Raw genomic sequence first — 13,996 nt, forward strand, 5'->3', positions numbered from 1 at the left:
CCCCTCCCGCTGCCCCTCACAGGGGGGACGGCGCCATTGGAGCCTGCGCAGTGCGGCGGGGAGCGGTCGCCCTCCGCCCTGCCCTGCCCTGCCCGCCCGCGGGGCTGTCAGCGCCGGGGCCTGCCGCCCGGCTCCCTCCGGGGTGGCAGCGGGCACCGGGGGTCGCGCTGCGCTGCGCCACCGCCCCGCCCGAGCTCTAATGGGCCTGGCAGAGCCGGCGCCATGGCCGCCTTGTACCAGAGCGCGGACCCGTCCGCCTCGGCCTCGCCGAACAAGCTGCTGGCACTGAAGGACGTGCGGCAGGTGAAGGAGGAGACCACCCTGGACGAGAAGCTCTTCCTGTTGGCCTGCGACAAAGGTACCGGCCCCGCTGCCCGGCCCGGCCCCTCCTGCCGCGCTCTCGGGGAGCGGAGGCCTCGGCCGCTCGCTCCGAGGGCCCGAGCCCGCCTCCGCCCGGCGGCAGCGCCCCGGCCCGGCGGTTTGGACGGGGGCTGGGGGTAAATCCTGCGAGTGCCCGCGCCTCGCACCGGGGAGAGGGCGGGTCCTCGCCGTGCCCCGCTGCGCGGCTGCTGCTGGGGGGCACCGTGGCGTCTGGCCTCGTCTTAGCGCCCGGCTTAGGAGGCGGCCTGCGGCGAGGCCGCCCTGCTCCGCTCCCGCAGCTCCGCCGCCTCCCGCTATCCCCAGTAGCAGCGGGCGCCGGCGGAGAGGAGGCGTTGGGACAGCTCCTGTGTTTGTGAGGGAGTTCGTTTTGTGTCAGAGGAGTTCGTAAGGTATTTGCTGCCTTCACTGTTAAAGTGCTTGTGAGTATATAGTTATTGTAAGACTGGGGGCTTATCTAGACGTCCCCAGAATTGCTGAGACTAGTTTCCTGTGATTTGCACCCATAGTGGTGGATGGGAAGAGATTTTTCCTTTCTAAGATATGCTACTTACTTTAAGAATATATTTAGTTACCCTTAAGTATTGAAACAGTCTTAAATCAAACTGATCTTAACACGTCCAAAATGTTGGACTCTAAGATAGGATTTTCATCATGCTGAATGGTTATGTGTACTTTAGGACATAAGCATGGTTGTAGCAGCCGGTATGTTTATATGCAGAGCTGTCTGCTGGCTGTGTTTAGGTTAGTTCACAACTGTAGGAGTATTTCTGCGGTAATGTTAGCCAGCGGGCTTAGGAGGTTTTTTCTGGTGCTCTCTGTGGCGGGATGCGTTGCTGTTAGACAGCTGGACTGCCTGCAGCTGTGCTGCTGGTGTAGCCTATCCTGAAGATCAGACCGACCCACAGCTTTCTATCGAAGTATAAACAGAGGCTCAGGGAGCTAAAAGGATGCACAACAAAAAATGTAAAAAAAAAAAAAGTCTAGATAACAGCTGGTTTAGTACTCTTGCAGACTCTGTACGTATTCTACTGCACGTAGAGGTATTCTACGTATACTTCTGTAAGTATTCTACACTAAGGTCTGTCTTTCTTATGGTCTGCAAAATAATTTGTTACCCTATAGACAAAAATAATTCAAAGCTTTTATCTTGGGCAAGAAGAATCAATTAAACAATAACACTAAACAGCCTGGTGTGTCTATGCTTCAGTCAAATAGGAAAGTGCAGCTTATGTACATCTTACTGTAGTTAGCTTTACTTGCTCATCAGACTTGCTAGCTTGAATTTTATAACATTGCAGCATCATATCACACCTGCTTTGAAGATATATATGCTAAAATTGGAGTGATACAGAGAAGACTAATGTGGCTTCTGCTCAAGGAAGATGCAAACCTGTTTGTAGCATTGTAGAGAGGGCTTTTCTGAGCCTATGGCTCTTTTGAACGGAGAAGCCTTCTCTGATGTAGTAGAACTTGATGTTTCCTGCGTTTCACAGGTTATGTATGAGCTATTGCCCCAGTTTTGAAAAGTACCCATGCTTTTGTGTGTGCTTGTTTTTAGGACTGGAACTAAAGGGGTGGATTAAAGTACATGTCTTAGTGCTTTCCTGAAAGAGACCTCCTGAAATATCTTTAGTTTCCTCCCTGATGAGAGAATGCTTAGCTACCCTGACTTCTTAATTGTCTGACATACTCAATGTCTGTTGTCAGCTATGGAATGTTGTCTTGTTTGAGGGTAGCTGGTACTTACAATGTTCACATGCTTTTATTGCTTTATAGTAATACTAAATGACATTCATATGTTATTTGTGCAGGTGACTATTACATGGTTAAGAAACTCTTAGAGGAAAACAGCTCGGGCGAAATGAACATAAATTGTGTAGATGTGCTTGGACGAAATGCTGTTACCATAACCATTGAAAATGAAAACTTGGACATACTACAGCTTCTTTTGGATTATGGCTGCCAGGTATAGAACACATAAGTTACTGAAAATTTTTAGTGTAGTCATTGATCTGTGTATTCTACTCTTCATATATCATCTTTTCTAATCTGTCTGAATTTGGAAGGAAATAGAATCTGTCTTTATAGGCAGTTCAGTTCTTTTTCCATTTACTAATTATGAAAGTGTTTTCTTCTCACTAATTTACTTTTCTAGTGGGATATTATTGGCATGGCAAGTGTATAAGTAACATTTTAAATTATATTAACAAGTCTGAATTTTATTTTAAATGTTATTTCTGTTGCAGAGATAATGTATACATTATCTTCAAGCAAAATAAACAGTATGTAGTCAGAGTGCATCATATTAAAAAGTGTGGAATGCAGAGATCTCTTTGACTGTGGAGTATAATAACTTTTAAAATGATAGCACAGTTAAAAAATTGCACGTTATATTAGATTATTTTAAATTAAGGCAAGCATGCATTTCTGCAGTGCTTTCTTGTTAAACTTGATCTGTGCTTGATGGCAGAGGCGGTTTCGTACCAACAATACTTCCTTAACTATATGCAATATCTCTGCTGCTGCTGGGAGAGTTGTAGCTATGATGACTTAAGTATGTAAGACAGGGAAAAGTAGTATCTTTTGTTAGGTTGTTTGATATTGGATGGGAAAAAAACAAGAAGCTTTCTCCTCCCTGGATCTCCTTTTTAGTGGCAATAATAAAAGCTGTGTCTTTTTCTTTTATTTTTAAAGTAAAAAATTGAATTTTCTAAAGTGAATTAAAAAGAATAGTATCAACTGGAGGGAAAATGAAAAGCTGCTTAGCTCAATTTAAGAGAAGTTTCAGAAATAGTTACCAGCCCAGGAAAAAAAGCTTATGTTCCTAGCTTTACCACAGAATGAAGTATCCCATACACCTGAGTTGTATTACACAGACACTTGTTTTTAACATCCTTAATAACCTGGTAAACTGTCCCTTAGAACTTGATTTTTGCAAGTATTCTGCATCATCTTTGCTGGAAAGTAATTTCTGCAATTGGTTCTTCTGCAGTTCATGCAATGAAACAAATTGTCAGTAATGCTATGCTAACTCCTGGAATGACAACCTGAATTTGTATCCTAAACATACACATGGAGATAATACAGAACATTGTTTTAGTACTTTAAAAATAAATTAAAAAAAAAAAAAAGGCACAACGTAAAAAAGTGAAAATGCAGTTTGGCTTCAGATTGACTCTTTATGCTGTTTAAGGTACTGCTCTTCTCACATACAACTTGTTTTCTTTTCTTAGTCATCGGATGCACTTTTGGTGGCTATTGACTCGGAAGTGGTGGGAGCTGTTGACATTCTACTTAATCACCGACCAAAAAGATCCTCAAGACCAACCATTGTAGTTGAGTGTTGTTATTCCTTGATTTTTGGTCGGGGAGTGGGGGCTATTGCATTCTGGGTAACTGTAGTATTTAAAACAATGTTCTTAAATGAAATTCTGCATCTCTAAGGTGATAGAATCTGGACATTAGGGATTATTTTTATAGCCTCTTTTGTCTTAAAGGATATTTTGCAACATTCTTCTCATACTAAATCCAAAACACAGCACTAGGAAGAAATTTAATTCTATCCCAGCCGAAACCAGGACAACCGCCTAAGGAATCCAGTGGCTTTATATGTGCAAAATGCTAACAGATGCCTAGTTAGTCTAGAAGACAAAAAAAATAGAGTGGTTATAAATCTTTTCTTGTAGACTGTTTGCAAGGTAATTAGCAGCCTGACCTATAATGGGTATATTCATGTATTGAAGGTTCATAGATTTTTCAAGCAAATCTATAAACATCAAATCTTTGCCTTGAAATTAATCAGTTGAAACTTATCTTGGCAATGCTTAAGTATCAAAGAACTTTTAAAAGTTCACAAGTTGAGGTGAAGGGAGGGAAGGAATAAGGTGTTGCATAACAGAGTATGGTACAGTCAGAATATTTTTTTCTGTGCTTAGATAGTAAATATACTCATAATAATTTTTTCTCAAACTAGAGCAAAATACACTTTTTAATGTCATGCATGTATATTGGAGAAGGTAGGCACTGAATGTCAGGTTTTCTATGTAAATAAACCAGTCCAACCGCTAACCTAGCACTGCCAAGTCCACCATAAACCATGTCCCCAAGCACCACATCTACACGTCTTTTAAATACCTCCAGGGATGGTGACTCAACCACTTCTCTGGGCAGCCTGGTCCAATGCTTGGCAACCCTTTCAGTGAAGGATTTTTTCCTAATATCCAATCTAAACCTCCCTTGGCACAACTTGAGGCCATTTCCTCTCGTTCTATCGTTTGTTACTTGGGAGAAAAGACCGACACCCACCTCGCTACAACCTCCTCTCAGGTAGTTGTAGAGAGCGACAAGGTCTCCCCTCAGCCTCCTCTTCTCCAGATTAAACAGTCCCAGTTCCCTCAGCCGCTCCTCCTAAGACTTGTGCTCCAGGCCCTTCACCAGCTTCGTTGCCCTTCTTTGGGCACGCTCCAGCACTTTTTCCAGTATTTATCTGAGAGGTGTTTGAATGTTGTTACAAATTTTTCCTTATTTTCATGTTATGAAACATAGGCAGATATTTTGAAGGAGAGATTTATTGTTGAACAGTCAAAAAACCCCTTACATGTAAACACTGTATTAGAACTGTATGTAATAAATTTAGATACTTCCTACATTTTATTCCAGAAACTAATGGAACGCATTCAGAACCCAGAGTACTCGACGACTATGGATGTGGCACCTGTCATTTTAGCTGCTCATCGTAACAACTATGAAATTCTCACCATGCTGTTAAAGCAAGATATATCATTACCCAAACCTCATGCTGTAGGCTGTGAATGCACACTGTGTACTGCAAAGAATAAAAAAGATAGTCTACGACATTCCAGGTGAGATTTACCAGTCGTAGACAGTAATAAAAAAAATTCTTGTCTTGCTGGTATTGCTTGGGTCAGATTCAGTATATTTCCTTTTTCTCTTTAAGGTGAGGTTTGGGTGGATTCCTTTAGTATATTGTAGCCTTTATTGTGAGAGATGGTAGTTCTTGGGGATAGGTTGTGCTTGAAAAGGCTGGTGGGAGGCAGTGGCTTTTTTTCATTTTGATTTTATACTCTTAGTCACCATGCATATTAAGCTAAGCGCCTTTCCTTTCTACCAGTTGTGTCACAAACATTCTAGCTGGTTTTGGTTTGGGAGCCTAGGAACTATGCAAATAAATTTTTTCTTAAGTTAGTTAATACTTGGGTTTTTTTGAGCCAGAATGAGGAGGTGGATAATTCTGTATCCTGTTTCTAAAAGTGTTTATGTAGCATGGATTGATGAATGCAAACTAAAGACTTTTTTTTTTTCTTTTTTTCTTCAGTATTTTTGAAACTAGAAAGCTTTTTAATAAAGGTTCAAATGAGGAGAGGGATTTACCAATTTTAACGGTATTTCGTCTGGTTAACTTGACAATTGAGGGTTGAATACAATTTAATGTGTGAGAGCTGGGGTGAAAAATCACAGAGCTCAAAGATCATAAGTGGACTGGAATTACAATATACAATTAATTATAACATAATTACTCCAGTATGTATTCAAATTACTAAAAAATAAGGGAAGTGAAAGGATAATTGTTACTGGTATTCAGCTACTACAGGCCACATTCTGGTATCCATCTGATACCCCATGTCATTAACTTCAGTATGAGAAAAGGTGTCAGGGTATCCCAAGCAAACAAACAGTAGAAACGTTTGAGATAACAGCTCTTAGTTTAAGCTAGAATGGATAACAGACTTCGTTTCCGTGTCGCTAGTTTTGCAAGAGGAAAACATTCCTTCAGATGCTTTCCCTGAATTTTTTTTTTTGTATCGCACATTAAAGCTCCCCACTGTTTTTAACTTAGTTTGTTAAAATAGAAGATTGCCTTAAATGCTTTACTTCCCTCTCTTATTTCCACTTGAAAAACTGTAAGAGCTACTGTATAACACTTAAAATGTCAAAATTTTACCAATACTGTTACCTTAACGGCTGGACTGCTGCTGATGTACTGATAACAGTTGAAGTAGTGAGGAAAAGAAGAGGGAACCAGTTTGGCCAATTTTTGATACTTAGAATAATGGCAATTTTAAGTATGTGAAGGAGAGTATCTTCCATGACATATCATATTTAATGTTTGTAGTGTCTGGCTTTAAGAAACCCAGTTGTTTTGTCTTTCAGCTGACTGTTTTATGCAAACTTTTGGAAAAGGTTCCGATTTGAAACTGCTAATCAAATGAAACATCTTCATTTTGCTTGCTATTGTTTTGTCACAGGTTTCGTCTTGACATTTATCGGTGTTTGGCCAGTCCTGCTTTAATAATGTTGACAGAGGAGGATCCCATCCTGCGAGCTTTTGAACTTAGTGCAGACTTGAAAGAATTAAGCCTTGTTGAGGTTGAATTCAGGTAGGAATTGAAAACACAAACCAACTTTAATACTTTTATGAAATTACATGTATAGAAATGTGTATGCATTAGAAAAGGTTTATTCTTAATTTTTTGTAATTGGAGTGTTTAAACTGATAATTAGACATAATAACAAGTTTATAATATAATTTATGCCTTATTAGCACTCATTTTGACAGTTCAATTATTTTAAATCCTTTTAGATGTAGACAGTTCAATGTGTATAGTTGCACCAACAGTTCAAATTTCAGCTCTGCTCTGGAAAACTAAATAGAAATGATGCTAAATGCTGACTTATTTCAAGATCACACACCTACTGATCATATCAATATCTCATTAGTACTCTGCACTTTTTTTTCCCCCGACATAGAATCATACAATCATTAAGGTTCGAAAAGACCTTTAAGAACATCGAGTCCAACCGTCAACCCAACACCACCGTGCTCACTAAACCATGTCTCTAAGCGCCTCATCTACACGTCTTTTAATACCTCCAGGGATGGTGACTCAACCACTTCCCTGGGCAGCCTGGTCCAAGGCCTGACCACTCTTTCAGTAAAGTAATTTTTTCTAATGTCCAATCTAAACCTCCCTTGGTGCAACTTGAGGCCATTTCCTCTTGTCCTATCGCTTGTTACTTGGGAGAAGAGACCAACACCCACCTCACTACAACCTCCTTTCAGGTAGTTGTAGAGCGTGATGAGATCTCCCCTCAGCCTCCTCTTCTCCAGGCTAAACAGTCCCAGTTCCCTCAGCTGCTCCTAAGAAGACTTGTGCTCCAGGCCCCTTCACCAGCTTCGTTGCCCTTCTCTGGACACGCTCCAGCACCTCCATGTCCTTCTTGTAGTGAGGGGCCCAAAACTGAACACAGGATTCGAGGGGCGGCCTCACCAGTGCCGAGTACAGGGGCACGATCACCTCCCTGCTCCTCCTGGCCACACTGTTTCTGATACAGGCCAGGATGCCGTTGGCCTTCTTGGCCACCTGGCCGGCTGTCAACCAGCACCCCCAGGTCCTTTTCCTCCGGGCAGCTTTCCAGCCACTCTTCCCCAAGCCTGTAGCGTTGCCTGGGGTTGTTGTGGCCGAAGTGCAGGACCCGGCACTTGGCCTTGTTGAACCTCATACAGTTGGCCTCGGCCCATCGATCCAGCCTGTCCAGGTCCCTCTGCATCAGGGTAGAAGTATGCAACACCTTGTTTATACTGACCTGACTCATGTTGGGACTTGTTTCAGGTATTGTTTCTTAATTTTGCTCCTTATATTGTAAGGCTCTGAACAGCGCATGCGCGTGTGTGTGTGTGTGTATATATATATACACATACAATATGCATATGCGTGTAGAAGATTTCGCGCTGTCTGTTTAATGAACAAATGCTCACTATAATTTTATGTTTAAAATATGCAGGTTTCTACCATTTTGAAACTTAGCAGCACAAAAGCTTTCTGAGAACATAAAAGCAAATGTTTGTATGGGGTAAAATTCTACTTTCCTAAACAACGTATGAATTTTCTGTTTTTATAGCTGATTGTCTTTCTTAATAGGAGTTCAACTGTTGTGTTTTTGTGATACAACTTGGCACTAAAATGGACTGTGTGCCAGATGAGACAAGCAAATCATGTGGTTTCTTTTCTTGTGTTTATTATATTAGTAAATAGTATTCAGTGAATAGACTTTAATTTTCAGATGACAGGAATAAAGCAAAACCCAAAGCAACTTCCCCTTCAAGTGGAAAGTCCAAATGATGACTTACCAGTGCCATATTTTGTGACTATTATGCTTTCTTATCTCCTGGAAATAATTCTAAGCTTTTACTCTTTATATGGAACTCATAAGATAAGAATTTGTATACTGTAAGTCTGTTTCTCAATTTTTCTCTGTCTAGTGGAGTTGTAAACTAAACTGAAGTGTAATTGTCGTGTTACATGGTGAAACCTACTCAGAGTTGTCTTCAGAATGCTTGGACATTGACATATGACTGTTAGTTTGTTTTTTTTTTTTTAATTTGTCTTAGCATGACATACAATCCCAACCAAAAATGGATAGTTAATGATTTAATGGAAAATATGTGAGCAGTGTAATAGTATGTACTGTTTCTGTGTCTTTCAGAAATGATTATGAGGAGCTAGCTCAACAGTGTAAAACCTTCGCTAAAGATTTGCTTGCACAAGCACGGAATTCACGGGAGCTGGAAGTTATTCTGAATCACACATCTAGCGATGAACATGTAGACAAGCGAGGATTGTTGGAAGAGAGGATGAACTTAAGCCGCTTAAAACTTGCAATCAAGTATAATCAAAAAGAGGTTTGTCTTTGCAGTAATTTGATAGGCTTTCCATATCATATTTTGCTAGTAATTAATTTAATTTGTTGTTCTGCCTCTAGACATAGAAGTGGAAATAAATTTTCAAGTTATAGAAGAGATGGTAATACACAGAACATCTGCATGTGAAACAGGGAAATGATATTGCAAGATACTGAGTGTTTCTTCAGTATTTACTGTGGAGAAGAATTTTCTATATTGGAGTATAGACTACTGCTCTTTTATGAACAGCTCTGGTAGTGGTAATTATTTGTTCAGATTCTCATTAAATCCTTGCCTAGGGAAGCATGGATCCTTAGGTGCCATACATGATTTATCATCTTCTCGCTTGTCATTAGCTGTTCAGCTTTGGCTCAGGCCTTGTCTGTGCTGTTCAGTAATTACGTTAGACCTATGCTGGTATAACTGAATAACGCCTCTGTTCCAGAGTAGTAGCGCCTTTTTATGCTATCATTGTGGAACTTATTTCATGCAGTAGGTCATTGTTGTCTTTATTCCTTGACAAATTATAACTCTAGTTTTGCTGTACTAGAAGGCAAATGGGAATTTGTGGGATTCTCGTACAAGGACTGGGGACAGAGAAAAAGTTTCCTTTCCATGCAAAATCCATTTTCAGTTAGCATTTGCAGAAGGCATTATAATTCTGTCTGTTCTACATACCTAGGCTTAAACCATTTGTGAAACTGTTAAAATACATAAGTCATAAGCCATAGTTATGGAATGTCCTAGAACCAGCATTACACATTTCTGGTATGCATTAAACAAGCATACTGAAGTATTTCAGATGTTCTGGTTTTGAGCATAGCTTGTTTTTACCACAGTGGTTGGAGAACAGCAACATTTTTTGTGTGGTATGAGGAAAGTATCTTTGCAGAATATGTTTTATTCCTGGCAAATTTACTATAGAGACAGTTTTTTGTGATGCTTTCTAAAGTGTGATGATAATATAAATGTTCTTTTTGTTGATATTTTTTAAATTAAATGACAACCCATTCTCTAGTGAAATATATTCTTTTGTAACTTCATGCAAATAAGCACCTGAAATTTGAAACTACATTTGCATAATCTACATAACCTTCAGGCCAAAATGATCTTCTTTTGAGGGCTGATTTAAAATTAACCCTCTGATTTAAAATTAACCCTGCTGAATAGAGCCATAATGATTTTAGGAACTGATATGTATAAAACTGCTTGGCCACTTTAGTCCCCATCTTACAAGGTGTTGTGTTTTGCAACATTTGTGGATAGTATTTTACAATAACAGTATCTTATTCTGCAGATAAGATCACTGTATTTTATAATGACAGACAATGAAGCTGTCTGAGGTGTATGATGTTATTTATATGCTAGATTTCTAAATAAATAGAAATCAAAACTAATTCTTAACCTGAAAACTATTAGAAGTCTAGTATGTATAATATATGTTTAGTTGCTGGCTTTAGAAGGAAGTTAAAATAATTGATGTTTATAATCACAGTGGGTCCATAGCACTTTTGTTCTCTTATGAGATAATTATTTCAACTTAATATTCTTGCCTTTTCCTACATGTAGTTTGAAAATGAATTTTAATAATGCAAATTAGTAATCTGTATTAAGAAACCTGAGACTGATTTCTTGTTTGTTTCTTTCACCCCCAGTTTGTCGCTCAGTCTAACTGCCAGCAGTTTCTAAACACTGTATGGTTTGGACAGATGGCAGGCTATCGACGCAAGCACACATGCAAGAAAATTTTGACTGTTTTGACGGTTGGCATTTTCTGGCCAGTTCTGTCCCTGTGTTACTTGTTAGCCCCTAAATCTCGAGTAGGTCGAATAATTCACACTCCTTTTATGAAGTTTATTATTCATGGAGCTTCATATTTCACGTTTCTGTTATTACTTAATTTGTACTCCCTTGTCTACAATGAGAATAAGAAGAATACAATGGGACCAGCCCTTGAGAGAATAGACTATCTTCTGATAATATGGCTCACTGGTAGGTATGATTTGAGTAGATTGGATGACAATTGCTGATGTTGATCGAACAATAATGATTTGTACTACCTTCTTATGAAATCAGCATGTTACTCATTGCTTGGCTGAAGTTTGCTCTTTGGAGGATAGAGTTACAGGAAAAAAAAAACAAACACGTTTTGAGGAAGGGATGTGAAGTGTTACAACGATCTCTAGTTATCACAGAAGGTGAAGTATCAGAAATAGAATGTTGTAGGACCTAACAGAGGAGGAATGTGAATTTTTCTTCAGAAGGACCAGTAGCATTCAGAGTGATGCAAGTGAGATTCAGTTGTGCAATAACAAATTAATGTAAAAGCTATGTATCTTCCTAGACATTTTTAAATCCTGATCTTAAAAAGGTAAAATAGCATGAAGGCAAAACAAGTGTGTGTTCCTCAGATTTTGTAAGAGATAAAAGCCTGTCATCAACTAGTTTTCCTTGGTGCTCAGTTGAGGAATAAAATTAATTCAGACATCACTTCAGATTTTTTTCCCATAACTTTTCATGAATAGGTAGTAGTATTTAGTATGTAGGTGGTTTAATCACTGTGAGTCAAACTTGTTTTGTTTTTTCATCAGCCAACAATCCACATAACTTTTAATTTCTTCCAGCTCACTTTTACAAGAAGTGTTTGGACAACACTGTTAGATATATGGTTTAACTTTTAGGTTGCCCTGTGTGGGGTCACCAGGTGGACTTGATGATCTGTGTGGGTCCCTTCCAATTCAGGATCTATAAAAAAGCAGTAGGAATGATCTGAGCTTCTTGATTACTTGTGTATCTGTGTATGGAATTATGCTAGAATCTGAATATTACTAGTAAAATTATTGTTTCTTTGAAAATCTAGCTAAGATCTTTATGTAATCGTAAAGTAGATTAAAAGTATTTGTGCATTGTATGCAAGTTAATAATATTTTTTCTGGATTGTAAATAGTTGGAGTAAGCATGCAGCTACAGTCATAAAATCAATTCCTGCACTGTTTTCGTTTCTATTTTAATATGCTCTAACTAGATAGAACAGGAGGATTCTGTACATTTTGGTTGGACTAATCCAACTTTAAAGAATTGCCAAAATTTAGGGTTCTGCAAAATCTCTTTCGTAGTTGTAAACGTGAAATTTTTATAGCGTTCTACTCAGCTCAGGGAGAGGTCTTTGAATATATATACAAGATTGCCAGTTTAGTGGTACATCAACAATAAGTAACAGCTCAGTCTTTCATGGCCAATTCTGTAATACTTGATTTGAAAAGTGATTAATGATACAATTTGGACTTGTTGCAGAGTTGGCATATTGTTTAAAAAAAAAAGGGTATGTTGTGTATGTTTATTTATGCATATGTATGCATGCATACTCCATCTTAGTCTAATGAATTGAAGGTATGCATTTACCTCATCCTTCTTTTAAAACACAGAAAAAAGTAGTATTTTCCCATATTATAATTTTCCATTTCTGTATGTCATTGTCACCGATTATCATAACTGTACCTGAAAGGATGCATGTTAATTCTGGTTGATGCAGTAGAGGGAGCACAGGTATAATTTTTGTTGAGTACTCATGAACTTTTGTTTTGGTTGGAAATATATAAAACTTTTTAACATGTTTTTGGTTGGTTAGTGTGTGTTTGTTTTTACATTAAAATTTGGTAGATAAATTCATGGAAACTTACACCTTAATGTAAGGTAGTTAGATATGTATCATTTGGTTGACTGGACTTGTAAAAAGCAATGATATAGTCAAAAACACCACAGTTTTTATCTAAGTAGTTGTGGGTGGTTTATTTGCTATTGTAGGGTGGGGTTTTTTTGTAATGGTGATTCCTTTCAGTGTTGAGCTATATTAAAACTGTTGAGTAGTTCATGCAGATTTTGGAAATACCCAGTACCCCACACACAAACGCATGCAGGTCTTAAAAGAAATTTGAGAACTTCAAATGTAGAGTACAAATCAGTGTTACAGACTTCTCCTTTGTTTTGAGATTAAATACCTGATTTTAGAAATTCTTTTGTTCCATCAAATCTAATGTAGGCAGAAAGTGTGTCATTAGGTGGTCTTGGAAATTTTAATGAAAGGCTGTAGAAACATTTTATTTTCTTCAAGTAGTATTTTAACATGTGGATTTCAGATAGGATTGAAAAATGACCTATAAGTAACATAAATAATTAAAATCAGGTTATTTTTCACATTATTGAATCTTAAGATTTTTTTAAATAGTAATTGCACTTATAGCTTAAATGCATATTGTACTGTTTCCTTACAAATATTCAGTAAGTTGGAAAAGAATGTATTTAGAAAACGTGTGACAAAATCAACTGGAATTAAAAGAACCAAGTAATGAGGATTTACCTACGTTACCGTCTTCCATAGTCCCATTAAAATACTTTCTAAAAATCAATGTCAAAATGGCCACAGCAGAATTTCTAACACTTAAAGATAGCAGCAAGTTTTGTGTTCTGCTAGATTAACTTTCAAAATCACGAATACAGTAATTCTCTTTTCTAAGTTATTGAGCCTAAGTCATATAAGTGTATTCCCCAGGAAAATAAAGCAACAGAAATAAAATTCTTGTGTGTGTAAATAACATCAATTATAGCATCTTCTATTTTTCCAACTCCTTTTACTGATTCTGTAACAAATTTAGTGTAAAATACATGGTGATCATATGGAGGGGCACAGAGCTTCTGGTTTAGAAATATTTTCTTTATAACCAGGAAGAGGAAAGATTTATATAAGTCTTTTAACGAACTGTGCACAGCAGCCTTTTTTTTATTATGCCTTCCAACATTGCTGCAAAACTAACTGAACAAATAAAGTCATGCATAAGTACCTGATTTTTTTTCCATTCACTGGATCTTGCTCTTACTGGGCCAAAGTTTTAGAGAAGTTGCAAAGTCCTAAAAGCT

General features: G+C 38.3%; 1 protein-coding gene across 7 annotated transcripts in view; it reads left to right on the plus strand.

Moving 5' to 3' along the window:
• Positions 1-13,996, plus strand: part of TRPC1 (transient receptor potential cation channel subfamily C member 1) — a 25,598-nt gene continuing 11,602 nt past the window's right edge. For 2 of the 7 annotated variants that reach the window (XR_012674854.1, XR_012674853.1), the window contains exons 1-7: positions 3-358; positions 2,193-2,347; positions 3,615-3,716; positions 5,041-5,243; positions 6,648-6,779; positions 8,887-9,082; positions 10,738-11,074. Coding sequence is in view for 3 of the 7 variants with exons in the window: in XM_075158309.1 (XP_075014410.1) it covers positions 223-358; positions 2,193-2,347; positions 3,615-3,716; positions 5,041-5,243; positions 6,648-6,779; positions 8,887-9,082; positions 10,738-11,074 (1,261 nt within the window). In the remaining 4 variants the exon portion in view is untranslated. Of the gene's footprint in view, positions 359-2,192; positions 2,348-3,614; positions 3,717-5,040; positions 5,244-6,647; positions 6,780-8,886; positions 9,083-10,737; positions 11,075-13,996 lie in introns of those variants that run through there. The other 5 variants (XR_012674852.1, XM_075158309.1, XM_075158310.1 and 2 more) reach the window with 5 other exon arrangements.

This window comes from Calonectris borealis, chromosome 9 (genome assembly GCF_964195595.1).
Source record: "Calonectris borealis chromosome 9, bCalBor7.hap1.2, whole genome shotgun sequence".
NCBI lineage: Eukaryota > Metazoa > Chordata > Aves > Procellariiformes > Procellariidae > Calonectris > Calonectris borealis.